Below are 22,943 nucleotides of genomic sequence, written 5' to 3'. Positions count from 1 at the left end.
GTAATGGCTCATGTCTCATGTCATAGAAATGGCTCATGTCTATATCACTTTCCAAGAGTTGCAGGACAAAGGTTCTGGTGGAACTATGACCTACAGGTAAAGGATAGGTTCTTCAAATTCCAAGTTTAGGTCTATGGGCATGAATCCCAGATGTAATTATCCCAGATGTGACTTTATATGGATTGGAGGGTGACTGAGACCAGGTACTATCTGCACCTACCCCCTCAGAGTCACCTGTTTGTATTCAATTAAGATTATAGACAGTGCTCTGTTGAAAGCACTGATCCACTGATTCACTTCTGGGCCTTTACAATTTCTCCTTGGGGCAAGGAGGCTGACTGAGGGGCAATGTAGCATTCTGCCCTTCCCCCTGGTATTAGACTGCTGGGACTATTTCCTTGATTTTTCTCCCCTCTTTCCATGTGTGCTCACCTACTTTCCTCCCCCTTCACTTGATTGACAAATCATACAAGACTGACGGTTAATAAACATATTTAGTTTAAAGTTCAAGTTTATTGTCATTATACACATACACAGATATGTGGTATAACGAAATGCTATTAAGATAGCTCTAAGACAGTAAGTGTTACAAAAAACAATACAATTGTATAAGAAAAGAAAGACATAGACTACAGGCAATGTGCAAAACAACATCAGGTAACAAGTAATCTGAAAATCAACATCTGTTGTGCAAAATCATACATCAACAGAATGAAACAAAGGATACAAAATTATGGGGAGTGAACTTCCTGACAAAGAGGTAAATTTCAATGTGTGTTTGAGTTTTGATAAAGAGAGAAGGCACTGTAATGGTTCAGATCGTAGGTGAGAGAGGCTGGGAGTTTAAAAGTTTGTTGATAGTGCGGGGGTAATAACTGTCTCTGAGTCTGGTAGTCCGGGTCTGAATGCTCCGTTTTCCAGATGGTAGAGGGTCAAACAGTCTGTAGCTGGGGTGTGTGGGGTCTTTGATGATGCTTAGAGCTTTCCTCAAGCACCGTCTATCATAAATGTCCTGGATGGATGGGAGAGCAACCCCAGTGATGGACTGGGCAGTTTTCACCACCCGCTGTAGGGCTCTGCGGTCAGCAGTACTGCAGTTGTCATGCCACATTGTGATACAACCTGTCAGTATGCTTTCTGTAGTTCATCTGTAAAATTTGGTGAGGATCTGGGGAGATATCTTAGCCTTCTTCAACCATCTTAGGAAGTACAGGCGCTGTTGCGCTTTCTTAATCAGACGAGTGGTGTTGAGAAACCATATGAGATCCTCAGTGATATGGACGCCAAAGATTTTTAAAGTTACTGACCCTTTCCACTTCAGTCCCATTGATGTGGATAGGAGCATGACCATTTTGCAGTTTTCTGAAATCAATGATCAGCTCCATGGTTTTGCTGATGTTGATGGTGAGGTTGTTGTCTTCACACCACATTATAAGAAGATTGACCTCCTCCCTATAGGACTTCTCATCATTGTCTGTGATCAGACCTACAACTGTGGTGTCATCTGCAAACCTGATGACGGGGTTGGTGTAATGTTTGGCCTTACAGTCGTGGGTGTAGAGGGAGAAGAGCACAGGACTAAGCACGCAATGCTGGGGGACCCCAGTGTTCAGAGTAAGTGTGCCAGAGGTGTGGTTTCCAAGTCTGACAGTCTGGGGTCTGCCTGTCAGGAAGTTCAGAATCCAGTTGCAGAAACTGATGTCAAGACCCAGTGCACTGAGTTTCTTGACTAGTTTTATTGGAATTATGGTGTTAAAAGCTGAGCAGAAGTGTATGGCAATGGAGATTGCGTCATCTGTGGATCTGTTGGGCCAGTAGGCGAATTGGTACGGCTCCAGTGTCTGGAATGGTGTCCTTAATGTGCCCCATGACCAGCCTCTCAAAGCACTTCATGATAACAGGGGTTATTGCCACCGGGCAGTAGTCATTAAGGCATGTCACTTTGGTTTTCTTCTGAATTTGGATGATGGTGGTTGTCTTGAAGATGGTAGGGATTACAGCTCAAGCCAGGGACATGTTGAAAATGTCTGTGAATACACCTGCCAGTTGTTTGGCGCAGGTTCTAAGGACGCGTCTGGGTATGCCGTCAGGTCCTGCAGCCTATTGAAAAATTTCAAATATTTCAAAATTTAAAAACAGCTTTGAGGCATGTGAACTAGTTACTAACCCTTGGGAAGGTGAAAAGCTATTTTGCCTTTTGTTGTGAAAATAATAACATATATAGCAAAAATTATGTTTAAAGGAAAATTTACCTTTTTTCAGCTGATAAGACAGTTAAAATTTATAACTTTAGCTTCCTTTGGCTTGCATGGAACTTGGTGCCAGCAGCCAGGTACTTGATGACATACTTGACATGTCACCTCTGGAGATTGCAGTATGCTGACTGAAGACCTTCTTAACCTCATGTGTCTTCCAAAGTGCAGTTTCCAGACCTATCATGCAGCCAGGCAGATCTGACAATCCAGAGTTAGGCTATAAATCAAGTGGTGAGTGCTCAACTGGGGTAAGTTGCATGCACAAGATAGTGCTGGTCCGATGCACAAATCCTACGTTTCTCACCTAGTTGCAGAACACAGAGCTCAAGCTGTTCTTGCAACACCAGTGTGGGTTCCAAGCCTCCATAGCGGTGATCAAAGGCTGCTAATACTGTCCAGCAATCAGCCAGTTCATCCGGGACAAAATCTAGCAGCAGTCCCTGGAACTCTTCTTCTGTTTTTCTTCAATAATTGTGTGGTCGGTCTTTTCCTCTGAACAGCCATTCAAATGTGCAGGCAGCTTGGATTTGGTATTTAATGTCTCCCATGACCCTTGCCTGGTGCAAGTATCGAGGTCCCCAGCTTTGGGCCCAATGCTCCAGTCACTTTGATTGTCCGTGACAGAAAATCGCTGTGGTTCACGTCACCACAGTGATATTATCTCATTATCTCACAAGTACACATCTGGCTCACTGCCCACCCCTATGACTTGCAACTCACTATGAGAAAATTAAACCAATTTGATTTTATCGTAGAAAGTCGCAGAGAGTCGTAGGGGCTATTAAGAGCGCTATGACTGAGTCGCTGGGGGTATCACACTACAAAACTGACGGTAACGGGCAAAGGCTGCGACTCTCCACAACTCGCTGTGATTTTCTTTCAATTAGGTTAATGAAGGCTACGACAGAAAATCCTAGGAAAAATCATGTAGTGTGACGCCGGCATGAAGGCAAGCACTCGCTAACAATCCATGTGATTAAGTCAAGTAAAATGTTACACCTCACACCTCCTGTTTACAGGGGGAGAGGTGGAAAACATCAAAGAAATAGTTTTAAGAGTCTAATATTTTTTACAGGAATTCACCTTTTGTGGATGATAGCTGTATTTCAAACATTTGTCAGAGCAAACAATAAGGATCCCCACTTAATGCAGAACTTCCATGCCCATTCGTATTTGGATTATGTTGTTTCATGGTTTAAATATGTCTCCATTGTATGGCAGGATAGTAACCTGATGGTCTCTCCCTGCTAAGCTGCCTGAGGTTGTATACAGCAAAAAAATATCTAATTGTACCTGTATGTTTTGGGTTCTTACCAATTGTAATGTTTAAATAATTAAATGCTTGTTATTATTGTGCCATACTATAAAAATGTATGTGAAAAATATATTTTTTAATCTGCTTAAAAAATGTGCAGTACAAACCTGTATTTTTAGTTTCAGAAATGTTTAATGGTTGATCATAGATAACAAAATACATTATGTGCTTCCAGAAAATACATTTTGGGGGGAGACTGTGATGTTTTGTTACTACAAGGATGCAATAAATATTTTCCTCAAAAGTGACAGCAATTCAATTCAATTTATTTTTATATAGGGCCTTTCACAACAAGGTTGCCCCAAGGTGCTTAACAATGCAAGTGACCATACATGTGAATACAGAACAGAAAAGACCAGAAGACAACAGAGGAGAGGAACCAAAAAAAGGAGAAAAATGTATAATTTTAAATATATATTATTGTATCTATTTCTTGTGTCTGAGAAGTGTCTTGAGTTTGATGAATTCATCATTGTAGTTGTTTAATTTTTACACTGATAAACAAACAGAATGTATTTGGATTATAATGTAAGAATTCCTGTTCATGATTTATTTTGTTCCTGTTTTTTTTACTAATGTTACAATGGTCATAAAAAGTAAATGTTTGCAATTCTCAGGGTCTAAGAAACAACAAGTAAAAGGCTGAAGTGTTTACTGAGCATTAAGTGATCATTGAGTTATAGATCAAAGGAGACCTTCTGGGGAATTGCTTTAGTTAATCATAATAAGAGTGAACATTCAACACCTAGGAAGACAGGATAAGGAGACACAGAGGAAGCAAAGAAGGAGAAAAAGAGACATAGAAGAAAGAGAGAACAGCAGAACAAGAGTGCTGTGTGAGAAGACTTTGTTCAGAACAACCTTTAAGACCAGATTCTAGCAAAGTATTTGAATCTTGTTCAAGAAAGCTTGCTGTTCTGTTATTTTAGGAAACTTCTGATTTCTTTTTTGAAAAATTCCTAAAGAGGTTCTCTTCAGGTTACTTATGCATTTTCAGAATAGGGTGTTCCCATTCAATTTGGATAATCTGGGTTTACACGAAGGGAGGTTTAGCTCTGGGTTGTATTTTTTATTCAGAATTCAGATTTCATACTCTTGTTGGCCTGTTTTGGCATTATATAAGATTTCTGCTTGCTTGGCAGTCTGGGTTTTCAGGGACTGTCAGAACACAAGCCAATGAGATGCCTTGTTTGTAAATTGCATGTTTTATTTTGTGTCACGTGTTGTTTAGTTTCTGTTTAGTTAATAAATATTTGTTTATCCCACTTTGCCTCTCATTTATTAATCTTTTGTCAGAGTTGTGCCAGAGAAGAAAGAACTCAGCTGCCTCAAACTATACTGCCATTCAGATATAGTTTTGACAATTGGAAATTGTAATTATTTAAATAATTGTTAATCCCAATCTACAGTAGATTCGATATTTTCATATTCATAGCAATATGAAGCTTACACCCGAAGAAGGCACCATAGCCGAAAAGTTGTGTTTTCTCTCTTCTCTTTTTAGCATGGAATAAACCTATTACTTGTTCCTATTCATAGCAATATAAAACAATTCAAAATGTATCACCTTCAGTAAATCAGTAACATTACGTTCACTTGACCAGATCTTTGTTAAGAATAAAAAACAGCTTAACCGTACTGCAAAGTTTAAAGCAACCTGTCATTATGCACCAACAATTATCTCAGCAAATCTATCCATCCAATTTCTAATCAACTATTCATCCATTTTCTAACCACTTCTTCCAATTCAGGGTTGCTGAGGAACCAGAATCTATCCCAGCAAGCAGCAGGCACAAGGCAGGGTACATCCTGAATGGCACACCAATCCACCACAGGGCAGACAAACAGAGACACACGCACTCATACCAGGGCAAATTTTCCAGGTAACCAATAATCCTACAAGACGATTTTGGACCGTGGGAGGAAACAGCAGCACCCAGAGTAAAACATTTGTAACACATTCAAACTCCAGGCGGGTACAACCCCAAGTCCAGACATGAGCCCAGGGCCCCCGCACTGTGAGGCAGCAATGCCAACCACTGTTCTACTGTGCTACCTACTGTATCTAGGCAAATGTGTGTTTAATTTACAAGTTAGTATTATTCAGCTTGAGTACATTTTAAAATCCTGCTTGAAACTTCCTGCTCTCCCAGTGAACAAGGAGTCATACTGTATGTTCATCTGTTCCCAATGTAGTAATTTTACTTGTCAAATAACTCTCAATAAAGTGCCTAATGTTTAATAGTGATTGATGTACAGTAAGTACAAAAAAATTGACAGGGGTCACTAAAATGATCTCAAGATAAGATATCGTGAAGTCCTCATCCCAGATCCATTTTGTGTCTGGTTTAATTATTTAAAAAAAAAACCATAATCTCAGATTTCAGGCTACTTCTTAATTTTAAGTGTTTTGTCAATGGCATAATTTTTGGATCCTGTACACTGTGTTACAATTATATTTATTTTAGTGTGAGTACACTTTTTTACTCAATATTCTTTTATTTTTTATTTAAAAAAAAAAGTTATCACAAGTTTTGTATCATAAATATAACTCACAGGAGAAAGGAACTTGTATTTTTTATTGTTAGGACACCTGTAACAGTTTGGATACCATATTAAAAAGTAAAATATGCCCCCACCTATTCCAACCCAGGCAAGAGAGGTGCTTTTGACACGACTCTGAAGTTGATCAAGATTGGTAGCCAGCAGGACCTTCATGGTTTTCGATGACACTTCATACTTTCTAGATGAGCGAAGACGGACTTCCAGTACTGTCTGGACAGGGAAATTCCGTGACGCCTTTATCTTTATAAACTCGAAAGAAAGAATTGCTGAGCATAGATTGGATTTTGAGGTCCTTCTTCAGTTCTTGTTTGGAAGAGTTTAAAAATAAAAACAAAACAAATTTAAAGTAAAATTCACAGCATGAAGTGTATATAGCTTAACGTTAAGCAGCATTCTTTGCAACTGGTATTAACCTAGTACATATTTTATCTGATACCGTGATCCTAGTACCACCACATTGAGTGCTCTGTAATTGATCACTTAGACTAACTAAATCGTACTTTCCCCCACGTTTAAATTGTAACTATACACATTGTTTTTTAACAAGTAAATGTACAGTCAAAGAAATCATCACGGTTTCTCCATATGGCACGTTAGTGTAGAACACTGTAGTAACTGAATAAATATTTCAAAGACAAAATACTCCGACCTTCGTCTTCTTTTCAGTTGAGCTTTACGGCTCAACTGAATTATGATTATGTAAATCTCTCAGTCTACCAAACGCTGTGTTTGAGTCACACGGCATAGACCATCCCTTTTCCCATCGATTCTGGGAGGAGTAAGAAGAACAGGAAAGTTTTTTGATTCGGCTTGTGGCGTTTGTTTCCTTAATCATTCTAACTCCAGAATACCGTCTTAAATTTTGAATCGCGGAAGCCACCTAATGTAATGTATTTCTGAACATTTTTTTCTTGATTTTTAAATCCTGGTAGTCTGTATTTTGAATAAAATATTATTTAAGTAACCGAAACGGCCACAAGATATTGTGAGTCGATACAGAAATTATTCATGATGGAATTACGGATTTTGAGCCCTTTGGTTGTTGTTGTTCTTGTTAACCTGGCTGTAGTCTACGCTCAGACTTCCGCACCTGGAGTATGTAAGTCATTTTTCTGTTGTTAAGTGTTAGCAAGTTTACAACGTAAAGGAGACTGATATGTTATTTACCCTTCTTTTTCTGTTACTAAACTCTTATCGGAAATATGAAAAGATATCACCTGTTGTTGAAAACATATTGTGGGTGTGTTTCAAATTGGCTGGTTTTGATTTAACTAATGAAGTGACATTGAGAAATCCTTGTACGGAACTTTAAGATTTTAACGTACTCATATTCCGGGTCAATTTAAATTTTCGAGTCACTTTTCCTCATATATTGACTTCAAGATTAGTAGTAATTTAACTAGATTTTAGGTGAGTTGCATTTCTGAATATTGTCAGAATTTGTATTGTGATTTTTAATTAACCGTCGTCTGTTTTTTTTTTTACCATGAAGTGATTTTACCCCCAGCGTTCATAAAGGACCTTGATAACGAGAAAAAGACTGATGTTTATCTCACAAAACAGGCTTAAAATGCTGATTTTCCCGTTTGTCTGGGGAAGCTGCCCTGGAAAATGTTTAGTGTTTTAAATAGAACTGCTTTTTTATATTCCCCATTTAACCCAATTTGAGACGACTAGACGGGGCTGAAATTATTCATTAAAGTTAAATTGTCTAGTGATGACTGTAAAAGGGATTAGAAATTAATGTTGAGGACCAGTGGAAAATTAAGACAATAATGCATATGGACGACATTAACTTAATTAAAAATAGTTAACGAAAAAATAATCAGAATTTAGTTAGAAGTTAAAAAATAGTTAATTAGACCAACAACTGTATGTAACTAGGCTTGGGTGAAACAAGAAAACAGGACACTAGATCATCAAGGAATTTGGTTTGAGAGCGCAGTGTGAAAGTATGAAAATCATGAAAATAGAAATTGGGGGAAAAAAAGGACAAGCTTTAACCTTGCAGGTTTATGGAGGCGTTTCTGGTCCAGGGTTGAGGAGGGTGGCTTCAGTGGTGCATTTCTATTTTTAAAACTTGAGCACTTAGATTCGTATAACAATTTATTTGCATCTTCCAAAACAAGGAAGTCGGTATGTTACAGTTTTCTGTAGTAAAATGACCAGACCTTTTGTCCCTGTGTAGTCCCTTTTAGTGAGGGAATACAGCCCAGATTGGTTTATAGGCCTCAGTTCTTGTTTTTCAGTTTAACCTAGCTGTATTTTAGACAATTTTAGTTTAACCTCTTGCATTTTGTGTGGAGTAGAGGCTGAACTTGACCTGTTGTTCTTCCTATGCCACTGAATTCAGTTAAATCCACCAAAGGGATTATTGGCTCTCTACTTGTAATTCGCACACTGGGGATTTGAGCCTTTTTTGTTTTGGAAACCAAGAAACAGTTAGCTGTTGTTTCTGTAAAAAAAAGAAAACAAGCCTAATGTTGTGCCTCGTATATAAAATTCAGATGAGTCTGTCTTAGGAATGTTTGATATCATATTTTCACTGAATTGAGAATATCTAATCTCTGAAATGAAAGAAAAAAAACAATTCAGCTTTTATAAGTGTAAAAATACTTTTTTGTTTTTCCCCAGCCTGTACTTTATTTATAAAGGTTTTTGAAGATTTTTATATTACCTTTTAAAAAGATGAAAGTCCTATAATAATTTATTTTTGAAGTAATGCTCCCTGTGGCCTGTATTAAGTGACATTTTAATCTGGGGTAGTTACAAAACTGCTCAAAGCATCATAGTTGGAAAATGTATATTTAGAGTCAGGATTGAAGATGCTTGCACATACAGGTAAACAACATAAAGATCCTGTGTTTTCTTGATATAAAATATGTTCTCTACTCAGGGGAAATAAGTGCACATATTAGTCTCTCCTGATTGCCTAAATGAATTGTATCGCATTACTATTTATCACATTCTCATCACTATCTGTTCTGTCTCTGTTGTTTTCCACAGCCTGTGCTACATATTCCAACACCAGCTGTGAACAGTGTCTGAAAAATGTTTCGGTGAGTGTGAGGTCTTTTTCACAGCATTGATGCCATTTGAACCTGGTCATCAACCAGTTAAGTATGTACTTTTGGCCTGGACCGCCACAGTACTTTTCAACAGTAATTTTCCAAAGTACACTATGTACACTTTGTACTGCATTCTCAGTGTTGCACCCAGGAAGCGCCGACAAAAAAGCTAGGAAAGCTAGCTATGGGGTGGGAAAATTTCAAGTGACAATGCGGGTGGAACATGAACTGGTTGGCCAATTACGTTAGCACTAGTCATTCAGGTTAGTTTACTTTAAGGTATGTGGAGCTATGTGTTTTTTTCATTTTTCTACAGTAGTAGGTTTAATATCATATGTTTATATTGGTACCTTTTAAATACATTTGTTTTCTTTTTAGGGATTGCCTTTGGGAATCAACAGACTTTTTGGAATTGCTTTTTCCCCCCTTTTATTACTTTGCTAGGTCTTGTAATAGAGTTCCTTGTCTCATAGGAAGAAGAAGGTGATTTCTGGGAGAGATCCATATGCTTACTAGACCTAGACTTGCATGATTTTTCTTTTTTATTTCTGCGATATAAAGTGATTGAAGAAACAAAAGTAGTCAGTGCTAGATGTGAATGTTTTAATATAATTAAATTGTAGCATGAATGAGTAAAGTTTCTTAAAGGGACTTTGAAAGTGGGTGGTTGTTAGTGTAAAAATATAAGTGAGACAATCCCAATCTGTGGTTAAACCCACTCCAAATGTGTACTTTACACTGTACTCTAGATGTAAATAGCCTGTATTTTCTGAAAGTAGTCACCTGGTGACTTGCACAACAAACGTGCTTGTAATTGTAGTCTTTTTTTTTTTCTAGGTATGGCTACTACTTAAATTTTAACACAATATTTATCGGTGTGGAAAACTATGGCCTGCTCAAAAGAAAATTAGGATTCCAGTTGTATTTTTTTACCAACCAGTCAACGATAGTAGTTTCCTACTTCAGCTAACACTGAGTTTTTCACACACCTTCTATGTGGGTACTAAGAGACTGTTAACTGAAAAAAGAAAATTAATTAAATCCAGTCTTGTTAATTCAAGAAAGACAGCATAAAGGGGAGGACATTTGACCCATTTAGGCTGTTTGGTTGTGAGTTGCTGTTTTATCAGTTTACCAGGCTATTGTCTTTGATGGTATTGCAGGATAGCTTTTTCTAGACTTATACCAAGCTTTTGCAAAAGTATCCCTCCCCTTTTTAGTTTTTGCCTTTTTCCAGTTGTCATGTTTCACTAGTGATTCTGAAAAAGTCTATTGGTTTGAGTTTGTCAATGCCTTTGAATATTTTGAATACTTGAATCGGGTCCCCATACTGTCTTCTCCATTCAGGACTAAAGAGATTCCATTCTTTAGACTGCCAGAGTAGGACATGCTTTAATGTTTAAACCCTGGAATGTATCTGGCTACTCTGCTCTGATTGAAGAGTAGTGGGATATTTTTTGTAAGGTGGTGACCAAAACTGAACAGTATTCTTAACATCCTAGATATAAATTCTGCATTCCTGACTGCTGTTAGAAGTTCATCATATACTGTACAAGGTCAATTAATCATGCTTTAGAAGTAACAGTAATCTTATCATTGAAGTTTCGACTGTGAAATGTTTCTGGCATATTTTTAAGGTTAAGAATTTTGCATTCCAAATGCTTTTCCAAACCATTTCTTTTGGAAAATGGCACTGCATGCCAGTTTTTTTAAAGACATTTTTGATGTAAGTTATGATAACTGAGTCTATACAGCATGGGTAGACATGGAATATGCATTTTTGACATCAAAATAGTGTAATATGGCTTTTTGTTCACATTAGGTGCACGACATCAATAAGTATTGTCCGTGCACTGTTTTACTTAATCCCATATGTTTATACAGTATACTGATTTCTCTGACAAAAATATTGGCCATTCAGGCTAATGTTTCACTGGCACGGTGGTTGGAACATTTTGAAGGGTCTGTTATTGGACGCATTACCATATGCATATTTGTATGTGGTTATTTCTTGTTCCTATTTAAAAAAAACTTCATAACATTGTCTTGAGGATCGCACTTTAATGATCTCTAAAAGTCCCTCCCAGCATGTTTGTTTAACATGTCATTTGACACTTTTTTCATGGGAGATGTTAAAAAGGATGTCATATCTGATATGAAGCAACAGCCATCTTGCAGCAATGTTGTGATGTAGGTTAGCTGGTTAAGAATTTACAGTGTTAGTGTTGTGAAAGTATGATTCTGTGAAACTAAAGCCCCTCTTGATCTGTTTAAGGGAAAGTTTTTTAAAAAATCATTAAAAATTATATCACAAAACACTGAATCCCCAGAACTGTAAATGATCAGGGCTGGAGCTGTGTGCTGAGTTGTTAATCCTGTGACTTTTACGTTATAATGATTCACATATAAGTGATATGTACAAACCACCATCACCTACTATTAGGAAATACTTAATAGTACAATTCGTCGATTCACAGGTACATTATATAATTACTATATTTTGCCTAAATATTGTTTTATTTACAATACCCTATGGAGACCTTCATAGTGAGATTTTACATTTTTGATGCAATTTAGTATTTTCAAGAATTGTTGAAATATGAGCAGTTAGTCATTTTGTTAAAGTGACATTCTGAGTCAACTACTCAGTACAGTTGTAGACATGAGTCTACATGTTATTAGGGGCAGTATAGTTATGTGGCAACAAACATTGCTGTCTCAGAGCTTTAGGGTGCTGAGTGCAAGTCTGGTTTCTATCTCCATATGTGGAATAAGATTGTTTCCCTCATGTGTATATGGGTTTGATTGGCTGTTTTAAAGTTTTATATGTGCCCCTGCATTTTTTGGCATCTTGTGTATAGGGAGAGCATCCATGTGCTTTTGGTCCTTTCATCAACTGTAATTCCAGGATCACTTAGAAATATAGCTGTCTGATAATGAGTAGATGGATGCAACACTATTGTTCTTACTATTTTAAAAGGCTGGAACCCGTGTCATACTGTTCATAAATCAAACGTCAGTATGTTTAATTTGAAGGTGAAGATTCAGTGTTAAGTATATTTGGCTACTTGGTTGGTTGGAAGTCAATGAAAAAAAGAGAGTTTGAAATGTACGAGGTTCTTTGTATGAAGATGAAAACTTAACAGTGGCTCACCTTTACAAATGAAGATGTGTAAGACATGAGTGATGAGTGTGCTCCTGCATTTTTGTGTATTGCAGTGCCTGTGGTGTAAAACAAATACCCGATGCATCGACTACCCTGTGAGGACCATTCTGCCACCCCATTCCCTCTGCCCCCTGTCCTCGGCGCGATGGGGCATGTGCTGGAGTAAGAATTTCCACTATTCCCTCCTGATGCACGGCTCTCCAGGAGTAGTCCTGGACAGCTAGACTGTCTCATGATGTTTATTCAAGACAAGCTTTGTCTTTTTTCTCATATATCATGTTGTTTGAGATTTTTTTTTTGTATACTTCTACATTCTTAAAGCTCAGATTTCACAACTATAAAAACGTCATTCTTTCTGGTACCTTTGTCCATGTTGTTACTGATTTGTAACTTAAAGGGGAACTGCAACGCTATTTTCATATTCGAGGTTAAAACGAATCGGCATTGATGAGTGCATTTCAAACCGCTACGAAAGTAAAATGTACACAGTAACTTGTAAAGCCTCCAATTTACACCACAAAAGGGCTGAAATTTCCAGGTATGCTAAGCACAATGTTCTGTTATTCAGACCGAGGCAACAATACTTTGAGTGACGTGTGGCCCTATGATATTGTAAATAAGCAGGCGTGTGAATATTTTTCTTTCAATCCAATAGAAATATTGCTTTTGATTTAGATTTTCCGACAAATAGTACTTGTTTACTCTGCATTCAGATCACATTGGAACATTTCTGCGGTGAAATGTCTGCTGCACAACCTGTTTTTATTTCGCTTGTATGTCACTACATTAGTCATGACTGAGACTAGTGAGCAGGAAGGGCAGAATCATGTCTCAATTTGTGGGAACTTGAATGCGAGTTTGTGACAACATGGCAACTTACAGTACACGATTTTGTGCTTAATTCGAAATTTGTACATTTTTTTTTATTTCAGTCTGTTGCTATTTCCAGTAAGGTGGATAAATAATACAAGATAAGTTTTCTTAAAGGCAGCAAGCTATGAGTGAGCTTGTCACACTGTAATAAGGAAGTATTTTCTTTTTTTACGTGGTTTAAAGCTGAATAATCTACAGTGTAAGTATCCTTACCTGGATTTCTTGGAGAAACCTCTTCCATTTCTGTTAATTAATTAGGCAAGAAGGAGGTGGCTTAGTTACCAATGTGATGTCAAACAGAAGAAAGTCAGAATTGTTCTCAAGTGACGATAGAATTTTTGCATATTTTGAAATGTTCCTAACGTGACAACAATTTTAAATCAAAGGTGAGCTACACAAGATCTTGAAAGTCGTCATGTTACCATATGATCTTAATATGATCTGTTGAAAAAATCTGCATACTTTGTGTACTTCAGGAGCAGGTTGGCAACCACTGCTCTTAATTAATGTGTCCAGCCCAGAGGGCTGAGGGACACCTGTGGTGACTTGAAATTAAATGTTTTGATTTCCTGTCTCACGATAAATAAAAATAGTTTTGTCGACATATTCTTGTAAGATAAGGATATAACCTTGGATCATTTCTTTGGACTGATTTTGTTTAAAGTTTCAATTGGATTGCTTAAAACATCATTTAGGATCTCTTAGAACTATAGCTATATTTTGAATATGCTTTCAGTTTTAACAATTTGATTTTAAGATGTGGCATTCAAGTCATGTTTTGATTGCAAATTGCTTCCCATGAAAAAGGTGTTGACTGTTCTTCTAAAATAATTTAAAAAATGCTATTGATTGATGACTGAAGAATTTAATTAATGTTTAAAGTAACTGGGCCAGTGTCAATCGCTAGTAATGTCATTGTATCTCGCGGTAGTAATGTTTTTGTTGTCCCCATACTCTTTGGAACGAACTGCAATCTTGTGGAACATACATTTCCTTTTAAACCAGAATTTAGAATTATATCCATTTTGAGTGATACTAAGCCTTCATTGCTGTCATGAATATCATAGCAGCTGTCTTTAATTCCAGGCTCGGATGCACCCAGCAGCACACTGCTTAAAGACTGACTGAAAATAAAGTTTGTGGATCATCATCTAGCTAAGAATTTAAATGAGCTTGTAGTGTTACATTAAACAGGCCAGGCTAGAGAACATTTCTTATTCAAATTTGTCTTTTGCAAAATGGTAGGCTGGGTTCAGTCACCTGAATTCATCAAGCTGTCGTCACCATTATGTTAAAAGCCATTTTGAGATAATCCAAAGTTTTTCATTTTGTGAACCGCAAGCTGGGTGATGGTGAATGGTGCTGGTACCTGCCTTATCATGAAAGAAGGTAGAAAAAAGTAATAGGAATCTTCAGTATGAAAAATAGGATTTGTTTTTTGTTGTATAATGACTTATTACTGTGTGTTTTGCTCTCCAGTGGATTTCCAGGCTCTGATTATTGCCATATCTGTAATAGCTGGGATCATCCTCATTGCCATTTTCATCTGCTGCTTCTGTTGCTGCAAGTGTGAAAAAATAGGGTAAGTTTCCCGAAAATAATTCTAAGTATACAAAGGTCTTTTAACAGTCGGCTCTTTTGAAACCTTTCGACTGACCTTTGCACAAGTTAGACGAGCTCCACAATATACAAAGTCAACATCTACTGTACGTTACTTTAGTTTTTGATTCTGTGTAATTGTTTAAATTTAGAAAAAGCATTTTGTGACACGTAGTCACATGCAGATTTTAATGCATTCTCCATGGTTGTTTGAACCTTAACTTCATAATATGTATTTGGCACTTGTGTTAACTGAGATATTTTTTGGCAGTGTTACATATCTTCTCAGCAACAGGAGAAGATTAAAAATTTCAAACAGCACTTTTTCATGTGACTTGCGTTCGCTTGCTGTTTTAGCAATAGATGCATTCTTTCCCACTACACAAGCCTCTTACAGTACAACCCGGCTTAAGTCTGATTGCCCAGAGGGGTTTCACCTCATAAATGTTGGAACATGCTGGGTAGTCATTTTATTCTATAAGCCTAGCAGCTATTCAAAGTATTTTTGAATCTGGTAACAAAGTGTCCACTTGTCCACCCCCCATTGTGGCACACACAACTTAAAAAAGTACATAAATCTGAAAGTTTAAAATCTGCCCCATACAGTATATGAACATGTGTGGTTGTCGAACCATTCTATTAAGACATGATAGTAAAATATGACCTATGATTTGCACTTTAATTTCACCTGACATTTGACCACCTGACTCGTTGAATTAAGGCAAAGGAAAACATTTAAATGTTTCTTTAACAAATGTATTTTATTGTTCACGTCAAGCAAAATGAAATCATGCAAAAGTGCTGTTTGAAAATTTTAATCTTTTCAAGTTACTGACTCAGAGGGTGTGTTACACAATGCTAAATAAATATCACAGTTAACACCAGAGGTTGTATTTCTGTTTTGTGGAAAAGTAATATCTTGTAGAATGTAACTTCATGCATTAAGTGCAATTCTATTTCTGATTTATTTCAGTATTCCTAAACTAGATGCAAAATTTGCGCATCAAGGAGAGAAAAGGAAGGCACGTCAGGAGGAGAGGTGAGCTAGTCTAAAATTGTATGATAGTGTTACATTCCAGGCTCTGTGATACCTGTATTTATGATATAAATATAGCTGTATGCTATATTTACTTTTCTTTTGTACAATTGTAGATTATACAGATGGTTTCCTTTTATCTCACCTTAGCTACTTCATTCCATTGAGAATCTAAGCCACTTGGATGTCCACAGTCTTCTTTTAATCTTTTGGTTTTCTTTACTTTTTTCTTCTTTTTAATGTTCTTTCCTGTTCTTGTCTTTGAACTTTCATGGTTCTCTACCTGTGTATCCTTTTTCTGTCTTTTCTCTATATAATTTTATCCTTCTCATTTCTGTTTTCTTTCCCCATCTTGCTCTTGCCTGGTTCGGATCAGGCCTGGAGACTGTGATCTAAATATGCAACTTATTATCTGTGGGAACAAGTAAAGGTTTATTCCATGCTGAAAAGAGAAGAGAAGAAACACATTTCAGGTGTTGATGCCCGAAAAAGGCTCAACAGTTTCTTCTCCTTTTCAGCATGGAATAAACCTTCACTTCTACCTTTGCAGCCTACGCATGCTGACATAGCTACCTACTTGAATTATTTCTGTTGCACTTTATTTTCTTGTATCAAAAAACCTGGAAGACCAGGTTTTAAATAAAGAACTGCAAATGGAAGAACTGCAAACTGTCAGTTTTGTTATTTTAAACAATATTAAGATAATCATAATAAACATAAGTCTAGTGACTAGAAAGGGTTTTAAGACGGCATCCACAAAACTGTCTTTTTAATAGTGATGTTTTAATAAATTCATTGTCTTAAAGATATGAAAAAATATCTTAAGGAACATTCGATAAATTGGGTAATGAGAAGAATGTGAGGAAATGATGCTAAAAAGGTCATGAATTGCATCTTATTATAGTTTAACAGCAGTGTTCCCTCAATTTGTTTACTCACTAAGGCAACTGGAGTGTCTCCTGAGCACAAATGTCACTGCTCTGAGCTCTGGGGGGGTGTAAACCTTGGGCACGCCCAAAAAGTGTCTTTTAAAAACATTAGGGGAAAGTTTGATTCACTTGTAACTTAACTTAATTTGCAATGGCATAACAACACATTCTTAAGCACCCCATAATGCTAGGAACTGTCTGTTTAAATTCAGTTATACAGTAATGTTTGCTTGAATCCTACATTTATCTTGTTTTAGGCTTGTAGAGCAACATTTTTTTATAATTCCCCTACAGCAGACTGAGACCAAATGACAGCACCACTGAATAGCATATTCAGAGAAGCGATTACTTAAGTGAGATATAATCATTTACAAAACTAAGTGGGAAATAAGAAGATATAATGTAATGTTGATGGTCTTGGAAGTTCTCTTTCTTCCACATGGAAAGATGATGCAATTTATTTTAGGTAAAACCAAAAGCTGTAGGCCCTCTGGGAATTGGGTTTGAAAGCCCTTTATATTTTAATGATACATTGTGACAATTTACCATTCCTAGTACTACAGATTTGTCTTCCGGACTCTGAAAAAGGAAATTCAGATATGCTGTGGTTTGTTATGCAGTTAAGGGAGAATTGTTTTACAATTTATGTAATGTTCTAAAAGAAACGTAAAATGTTTTGCCTTCACCTTGCTTAGTGATGGTACTGTACAATTCTAATGTCATGAGGTCCTGAACCATTACTTCAGACATTTAATTGCATTCTTTTTTAAATGCTTTTGTATAATGACAGTAGATATTGAAGTAAAAGAGAAAAAAAACTATTCTCTGACTTCCTTGACTTGTAATTACTCTTCAACTTCAGGTTGGAACTTTCAGAAAGGAGTGTGTAAAAGATGTCTCTACTTTAATAGGATTAGTTTACTTTTTAAGCACCCATTCTCTCTGTATTAATTGAACCTGCCCCCTGGTAGATTTTTGGGATGGTTAGACCATGCAGCATGACTTTTAAAGATTGTCATTAAGAGGAATGTTGTTTCGTACGTAGCTGCACCATTTCATATGACGTGCTTACTGTAAACTTCAGCAGAAGTTATGTTCTGACCTAACCAGTTTAGTATTTGGGAACACAGCCTAGTGATCCCAGCCATAAAACATAAGATGGTCAGCTGTTTCTTTGCAGCTTAAAAAGATTTCCTTGTCTCCTTGCAGGAAAGCCGAGATGAAAATGAGACACGATGAAATCAGAAGGAAATATGGTAAGCAACTCAAAACAACATATCCCTTTTTTACAGCATCAAAGGAATTTATTAAGTGATTTATAGAAAGTCACACGAGAATTTCTAACTGAAGTGCTTGCAGTATGAATCTGTGTAGTTTCTCTAAGAAATCAAACATGCCAGTTATCTTTCAGAAAGAAATGAATAATTGCTGCATAACCAACAACTCCCCTGTTGTGAAAGGAATTTAATATTACATATGATGCACACACCCTCTGTTGGTGAAAACAAATACAACATGTAATTGAAAAAGGAAGTACACCTTGTATCTGATTCAGTTTATTCATTTGATATCATCATACGGAGATCTTTGATGTAAATTAGATGGTAATGTGTTGTTTAAACGTGGTGCTGAGACAAGTTTGCACTTTTTATGGTGCTTTTGTCATATTATTTATGTTCTACAAATTAAGTACTTCAGTACCTAAAGCAAGAGGAGTTTGAGCAGCTTTTTGTTCTTTTAATAAAATATTGTTTTGGCTATGGTGGAAGAGTAAGCTTTGTAAGCGATGGAATCTGGATGTCATATTCTGGCTTCTTTACATGTTATTTCATTTATGTCGTTTTTTTAAACTCCTTTTATTATGTGGTACAGCTTGAAAGTATGCAAATGCATTCAATTAATTTTTCTCTTTTAGGTTTAACGAAGAGCAACCCTTACTCTAAATTTGAAAACAATTAACTCCAGTGGAACCAGAGGCTCCTCAACTTTCCAAATCTTTATTCGATGGACGAACAAATTCCTGTTAGACCACTGATTGCAGATTTTTTTCTTACTGAACAGAAAATTCCAACATTAAACAATAAGGCCAATTAAATATAAATTGTTTTGTGAAGGTGAGTGAACCATATTGCTCTTTGCACACACACACCTTTACATCTCATTGTAGAAGTCAACCAGTTTAAGAGATTTTCCTTTGTAAAAGCTGAATTATCTTTAATTCCACTAAGAAGTGAGTTGTTTAAAACTTGTAGATAGAAGCAATAAATGCAATGCATAAAATAATTGAAAATAATTTAGTGTTCCTAAATACAATTAATAACATCTATTATTTTAAAATTTAATCTAGCAAATTTAAGATTGTCAGAGAACTCTTTTAGGTTTAGGAGTTTTAGGTTCAAGAGGTGATGTGAATACATTAGTTAAAGGTCAGGATTCTGAATTTGTTTGATTTCCCAGAGCAGTAGACTCAGCAAACAAGATATTTAAACTAGGCTTCAGCATTGGTTAGAGTTACAACAAAGTCATTTATAATATTAAGATATTTTTCAGTACCATTTAGTCTAGCTCAGGTGATACCATTTTGGGTTTCTTAAAAATACTATATTTTAAGTAGCTATTAAAAATTTGAATGTAATTTTGTTCTTACTTTGTACGAATAAAGACATGGAGTTAGTTACTATTAAATTAAGACGTTTGTGACTCTAGCCTGATAAGACTGACTCATTTCATAAGTGCATTCTGTTTAAAAAGAGAAGAATCTGATAATGTCATGTGTGGTTGCTATTTTTATCTGGAAATGTCTGCAAAAATTATTTTCCCACAGTGATAGTTTGAAGAAAATACTGGTGTAAAGTTCTGTGAAATTATACACAGAGCTAACTGCTTGGAATTCACTCAAAGATTGAAATAGCTCTTTTTTTCTCAAGTTTTTGCTCCTTCAGTGGTAGTGACAAAACATAAAAGAAAAGAATGATGTTTCCTGTTATAAATGCTAATGCAGTGTTGGCTTTGTTCCTGTAATTGCTAGACTTAATATCTTTTTGAAAAAATATTTAGATGTTTGGACGACAAATTGTTCTCAGACATGATAGCATTTTAACATCATAGTTATTCTAAAACAATCTGCATTGCAAACCATTATAAAGAGGGTATTTTTAACAAAGCTTTCGCATGTAGAATAACAATTTTTAATGGGTTGAAACAGCAAACTAATCGGGCACTTGTGGCATTTCATATAGGGACAGATCAAAGAGAATTGCTTGATATAGGTCTAATGGTATAGCCACTTTGAGAAGTTTCACAATGGTGAATACTTTCAGATATGGTCACGACTTATTGAAAGCCTGTTTTTGACACATTGCTAAATGTATACGCAAACTTTGTTAGTAACTGTTCTGGAAGGCAGATGTCAGCGGCAGACACTGAGCAGTAAGTTTGTAACACTTATGGAAATTTTACACTTGAAGCACAGCTGCCTATATTATATATACCAAAGGAATAAGAGGAAGAGTTAGCTTTTAAGGGTTAAGCGCTCCCTTGATAGTTCAGTAGATCATCTCAGCCCAGTACTCTTTAAATCTCAGCTTTGTATTTGATCATTACTCACACCGAATGTAGAGCTTTACTTAAGTACAGCTTTATGTACTGAGTATCATTTGATTGAAAATGTGCTGCACTGTTTTACACTCCAGTTTTTATAGAAATATAGGACCTTCATACTTTTTGCCCGTTAAGCCTTTTTCATACGACAAACCATGAGTAAGGAAACCATTGTGCCTTACATCTTGTGCCTTACAACAGTGCTTTGCCGACAAATTCACTGACCAAAAATGAGTAGAGGTTGCTTGTGGATATTAATCTTAAGTATATTTTTGTATCTGTTAAAAGCAGCACATTATATATATATATGATGTTATTTACTGTGGTACTTAAAACTTCACGCTTTTTTGAATTTGTATAATGGTAATTTTGGTGTTTCCTAATAAATTGCAAATGTAGTGCGATCACATAGTGATTTCTGTGTAGTTTTAATGTTTCATTTATTAGCTTACCATTAAAAAGAGCTTTTCTGTTTTAATAAAAGAAATAAAACTATTCATCTCTTGTTGCTGTGCCTTTATTTAAACAAACAAGAAGATTTTATGCAAAATGTCCTATTGTTTGTCATTTTATTTTATTAAGATGACAATACAATAGGTGAATGTACAAGGAGATTTTTGGTTTGCTTTCATAAATGCTTTGCTCCTTTGAGATTGAACGAAGGGTAATTTGGGGAAATCTTTCCATTTAGTTAGGTTAATATGGTTACAATCTTTGCTGTGTTCGTACATAATTGGGTCTCTCCTGCTTCTGTAAGTAAACAAAATGATTAAACTTTGTAGCATCATATGAGCACAATAAATATTACAATGCGAGGCCACGTGGCCTATGTAGCTCATGAGGTTGGTAGTAGCTAATGTGTGGATCTCTTCCATCCATTTCTTTGAAGATACCAAAGTATTTGCTTGGATAGCATGGTTGGGTATCGATCATAATTTTATGACATTGCATTCTGCTATGCAGCAATTATGCCTTTGGGTTGCCTTGGTAAATGTGCCTTTCGGTATGGACCAAGTTTATTATCATCTAGCTCCTGTTTAAGAGCTAGTGGAAGAGTGACTTACGTTGCATGTCCTCTTAGTGATGAGGACTAGGTTTAAAATGCACACAAGTAGCTTATTCAGTAGAAATATCTCATGTGAGCTGTAGCAGAAACTTATCGTGTAGTATTGTATCGTATACTACAGTCCCTTATTTCATCTAAAATGACAGATCATCACCTGAAAATTCTTCACAATTCACCTCATCAGAAAAAAGGAGGCTCGAAGTACAAAACAATTCTCACTGAATTCTCAACTTCTACTGTACATCTGCAGTGTAGGGAATTTCTTCTTGGAGTAGCATGGCCTAATACTGTATATACAGTTAGGGAGTGAGTAGTTTGTCTTAGATTATATAGCAATGTACTTGAACTGTTTCAGCAGGAAAGGTCATGAATTTCTGTTGCTTCTAACTTGTTTTTGAGACAAGAAAGTGAATGAAACGTGGGCAACAGCCAAAAATAGCAAAAAAGAAACTTGAAAAAGAATCATCACATGAGAGCAGTTTCACAAAACTTTAAATTTTGTTTCACATCTTGCAGAAAAACTCTTTTGACTTTTAAACATCTGACACTGAAGACTGAATATGGAAGCTTTACAGTTCAGGAAGCTCTCAATTCTGGTGGGAACTGAAGTCATTAGAGTCAATTTAGTAAGTAATGTATACCACCTCTGCCCACCTGTACATAATCTATCATATCCAAAACTCAAAAAGCAGGTTTTTTGTGTGTGACCTTCCATTAATTAGATAAATGGGAACAAATATGCCCTCGCTTGGGGGAGTGAAGGTTGAAAAATGAAAACAAGAAATCGGAGCCAAGTACAATTAATTTAGCAGGGGTTTTTTTGCGCAGCCACGTAACGTCTCAGGCAACTCTCTCCTTTACTTCATCTGCGTGGTCTAAAAAAAATTGTTCATAGTGCGACCTCTAGTGGCAAAGTATAGTACGACAATAACAAGATTGAAAAGGACACGAGTGATAGAGAATTGGGCCCAAATTAGTCAAGTCAGTTTATTGTGCTTAACTTGATCCGCACTATTTAGAAATTATTTTTTAAAAAGACGGGGGAAATAAGCAACAAGTGGTGACTGAATATTATTACTCCAAATATATTTATTATCTTCTCTGTGTTCCGTGTAGTTCGTGCAACTACAGAAATGTCCAACAGCACAACAGCACAAAGAACAGAGTAGTTTTACTTACCTTCTGTTCTCGTAAAATGTTAATTACGGAATTGAACTGAGAAGGACAAAAGCTTGTGTGTGGAAACATTCGCAACTTTATCTGTCAATTTAGTTTTGACACAAGGGATGTTATGTGGATATGAATCTGAGGTTTTCATCAAGCAGTTTCTTTACAGATCCCAGGGAATCAGAATTAATAACACAACTGGTAGTTTGTTACAAAGACATTTTGGGAACTAGAATAAGGTAGTTTCCTATAATCCACCCTCAAATACTTTTCGGAAGCAATCCCATTAGGCTGATTTTATCAA

At 36.2% G+C, this 22,943-nt stretch overlaps 1 protein-coding gene across 1 annotated transcript; it reads left to right on the top strand.

Moving 5' to 3' along the window:
• Positions 1-6,805: 6,805 nt before the first annotated feature.
• Positions 6,806-20,901, top strand: pttg1ipb (PTTG1 interacting protein b). Its single transcript, XM_015359316.2, has 7 exons — positions 6,806-7,234; positions 9,142-9,194; positions 12,423-12,531; positions 14,722-14,824; positions 15,815-15,880; positions 18,016-18,062; positions 18,722-20,901. The coding sequence occupies exons 1-7, from the start codon at positions 7,144-7,146 to the stop codon at positions 18,763-18,765; spliced, it is 513 nt and encodes a 170-aa protein (XP_015214802.1). The 5' UTR covers positions 6,806-7,143; the 3' UTR covers positions 18,766-20,901.
• The last annotated feature ends 2,042 nt before the right edge of the window (positions 20,902-22,943 follow it).

Source organism: Lepisosteus oculatus, chromosome 12 (assembly GCF_040954835.1).
Source record: "Lepisosteus oculatus isolate fLepOcu1 chromosome 12, fLepOcu1.hap2, whole genome shotgun sequence".
In the NCBI taxonomy this organism is placed as follows: domain Eukaryota; kingdom Metazoa; phylum Chordata; class Actinopteri; order Semionotiformes; family Lepisosteidae; genus Lepisosteus; species Lepisosteus oculatus.
This window is presented reverse-complemented; position numbering and strand designations above follow the sequence as displayed.

Excerpts from the sequence above, each read along its gene's own strand:
- pttg1ipb (XM_015359316.2), top strand. The coding sequence starts at position 7,144 with ATGATGGAATTACGGATTTTGAGCCCTTTGGTTGTTGTTGTTCTTGTT. Across the intron at positions 9,195-12,422 it reads AGTGTCTGAAAAATGTTTCG|TGCCTGTGGTGTAAAACAAA; the intron begins GTGAGTGTGAGG and ends TGTGTATTGCAG. Across the intron at positions 15,881-18,015 it reads AAGGCACGTCAGGAGGAGAG|GAAAGCCGAGATGAAAATGA; the intron begins GTGAGCTAGTCT and ends GTCTCCTTGCAG.